This window comes from Xyrauchen texanus, chromosome 11 (genome assembly GCF_025860055.1).
Source record: "Xyrauchen texanus isolate HMW12.3.18 chromosome 11, RBS_HiC_50CHRs, whole genome shotgun sequence".
In the NCBI taxonomy this organism is placed as follows: Eukaryota; Metazoa; Chordata; class Actinopteri; order Cypriniformes; family Catostomidae; genus Xyrauchen; species Xyrauchen texanus.
The window spans coordinates 1,254,566-1,257,065 of record NC_068286.1 but is presented as its reverse complement, the minus strand read 5'-3'; the positions used below and the strand labels follow the sequence as shown (position 1 = coordinate 1,257,065).

General features: G+C 42.6%; 1 protein-coding gene across 2 annotated transcripts in view; it reads right to left on the bottom strand.

The window, feature by feature from the left end:
- Positions 1–2,500, bottom strand: part of LOC127651401 (adhesion G protein-coupled receptor L1-like) — a 43,481-nt gene that overhangs the window by 15,931 nt on the left and 25,050 nt on the right. For both annotated transcript variants that reach the window (XM_052137197.1, XM_052137196.1), the window contains 4 exons: positions 1,531–1,738; positions 1,056–1,320; positions 324–651; positions 1–145 (listed from right to left, as the gene is read on the bottom strand). The exon at positions 1–145 is cut by the window's left edge and continues 152 nt beyond it. In XM_052137197.1, the coding sequence (XP_051993157.1) occupies positions 1–145; positions 324–651; positions 1,056–1,320; positions 1,531–1,738 (946 nt within the window). The remainder of the gene's footprint in view (positions 146–323; positions 652–1,055; positions 1,321–1,530; positions 1,739–2,500) is intronic.

The following is a 2,500-nucleotide window of genomic DNA, read 5'->3' as shown; positions in this document are numbered from 1 at the left end:
ATGGGTCGCCCTGCCGGAGCTCTGTTGATGGCCCCTACTGGGTGAAAGGTAATGGACGGTACGGAGGTGGGACTGAAGCCCATTGACACGGTAGAGGAGAGAGAGCTCAGAGGAGTGGTGGAGAGATGGGGAGTAGACAGAGGATCTGAGAGAGAGAGAGAGAGCAGAGGAGGATACAGAGAAAAGATGAAGTATTAAAATCATAGTAAATGGTGAATGATTTTCATTATTGGGTGAAACATCCCTTTAGATACCCATTAAGTCTTCTGAGCAATGAAAGAGCAAACACAGAGGAATGTCCTGTTGCTCTGTGCTGGTCTCACCTGAGGTGGGCTGTGGTGGGATGAACTCCAGCGGGTATCTCAGGACGATGTAATTGTTCCAGACGTATAGCTGGTTGTCTCTGGGGTTGTAGCTGATGGAGGAGATGTGCTGGTACGGGTTGGGGAACGGGATTCTCACCAGATCCTCGCGGTTATGCCGCGTGTCATAGGCATACAGAATGAGGTCGCCGCCCGCCTCACTATCATCGTCCTGGTACACGGAGCGAACGGCGTACAATATGCCACATGCAACAAATGCATCTGATGCCATGCGCTTCTCGAAGCTCGTCTGCCAAGTTCCCTCGAAACGCAGAGTATAAGGGTTTACCTGAAATATGGGTCCATATCCAAACAGGTTATGGAAATATGGGATTACATACAACGAAATTATGGGATTATCAAGACAAAGTCAATTTATATTATGGAAATACAGGGCCAAAGCCAATCAGATTATGGTAATGTTTGACCAGAGCCAATAAAAGTATAATATTATATGCCCACAGCCAATCAGATTATGGGATTATCGAGCAGCAGGAAATCATTTTGTGGGATTATTGGTTCACAGCCAATCAGATAATGGAAATATTGGACAAGAGCCAATACAATTTTGAAAATAAGAAGTCATTGCTAATAAAACAGGGCAATCTAAACATCCAGGCGAAAAATTCCCAACAGTTAATTCAAAAACATTGATGAATCAGAAGCGTATTTGCATATGCCCCCCCCCCTCACCTGGCTAACAACCAGGCGTCCGTTGTTGGCTTCAGTGGCGTAAATGACCCACAGCCCGTGTTCGTCCACTGCGAGGTCAATGTCAGATTTCCCGCCCCAGCGATACGGCGACGTGTCATGGTAGTTTGCGGTTGCAATAATGGCTTCACCACTCTTGATGCGTGTTCGCAGGTCATATTTCACAATGTTGCGTGTCCGTTCCTTATTGTAGAACACAGCGCCATCATACACGACAAAACCAGTGCCGTCGACTCGACTCGGCAGCCTGACGATAACATACAATCTTCATTCAGTATTTATACAGCATTCACATCACATTTACAAGCCCTACAGCATTCAATGCACACAAAACGTACCCCTAAACCTAACCCTCCCAGAAAACCATTTTTACATTTTCAAAAAAACATTGTTTAATATGTTTTTTTAAGAGGTTTGAATTACAGACACACACACATACACACACACACACACTCACTTATAAGTAGTTGTGACCCTGTTTTGAATGTAATCATCCCAGGAAGCGTATTCATACAGCATGTCTGTTCTATAGGGCGTCCAGGGCATTACATACAGCCTATCACCCGCCTGCAGAGGGTCCTTACACCACGCCCCCGACTGATGCTCCGCCTCTCGCACTGAACTGGGCTCCAACACTCGTAATAATGTTCCAGGACAAACAAAAACTAAAGAGAGAGAGAACAGAGATGAGCGACAGAACGGGATGAACTGTATTAGACAGGTAAAATACAGTTTTTCTCAATTGCTTTGGCTCAGTTCTCAAATGTTTTTTTTATTTCCCAAAACATTAAGTTCAGATCTCTGAACAATTCGCTTCTTTTTCACATCAGATTGGAATTTCTTATTGATTTGAGCAACTTGCAAATGCTTTGGCACATGTGTGCAAAGAGTACATACAACTGTCTGCAGTTTGGACAACAAATAATTGCATATGGTTTGTTGATCAAAACTGATGACTCGATTCTCACTTACACTGTCAAACACTTCAGAACTTCTCAGACATTTTTTATTGTGTAAGCCATCACATTCAAAACGATCTATTCAATTATCATAATTAGTATACATGAATGTATATTCTAAAATATATCTGACATTGACATTGTTTGTAATGTTTGCTAAATTGGCACATGACCTCTAATTGCATTCGCAATCTAATTGCAAATTACCTCTAATATGAATCAACCATTTAACCATTTAACCAATCAACTTTGGGAGTATATATATACAGGTATATATATGTCTATATATATATAGATTGCCCACAGCACAATCACTGCTGTAGAAGTTTTTGAGAATGGAGGACATTCACAACCCTGAACTGCAGCAACATGCTCATGGAAGAGCAATTGGAAGGCGTGTAAGAATACGTGGTGGTGGTGGTAGAGGAAGAAATAATCGAGGAAGAGGTGGAAATAGAAGAGTCAGAG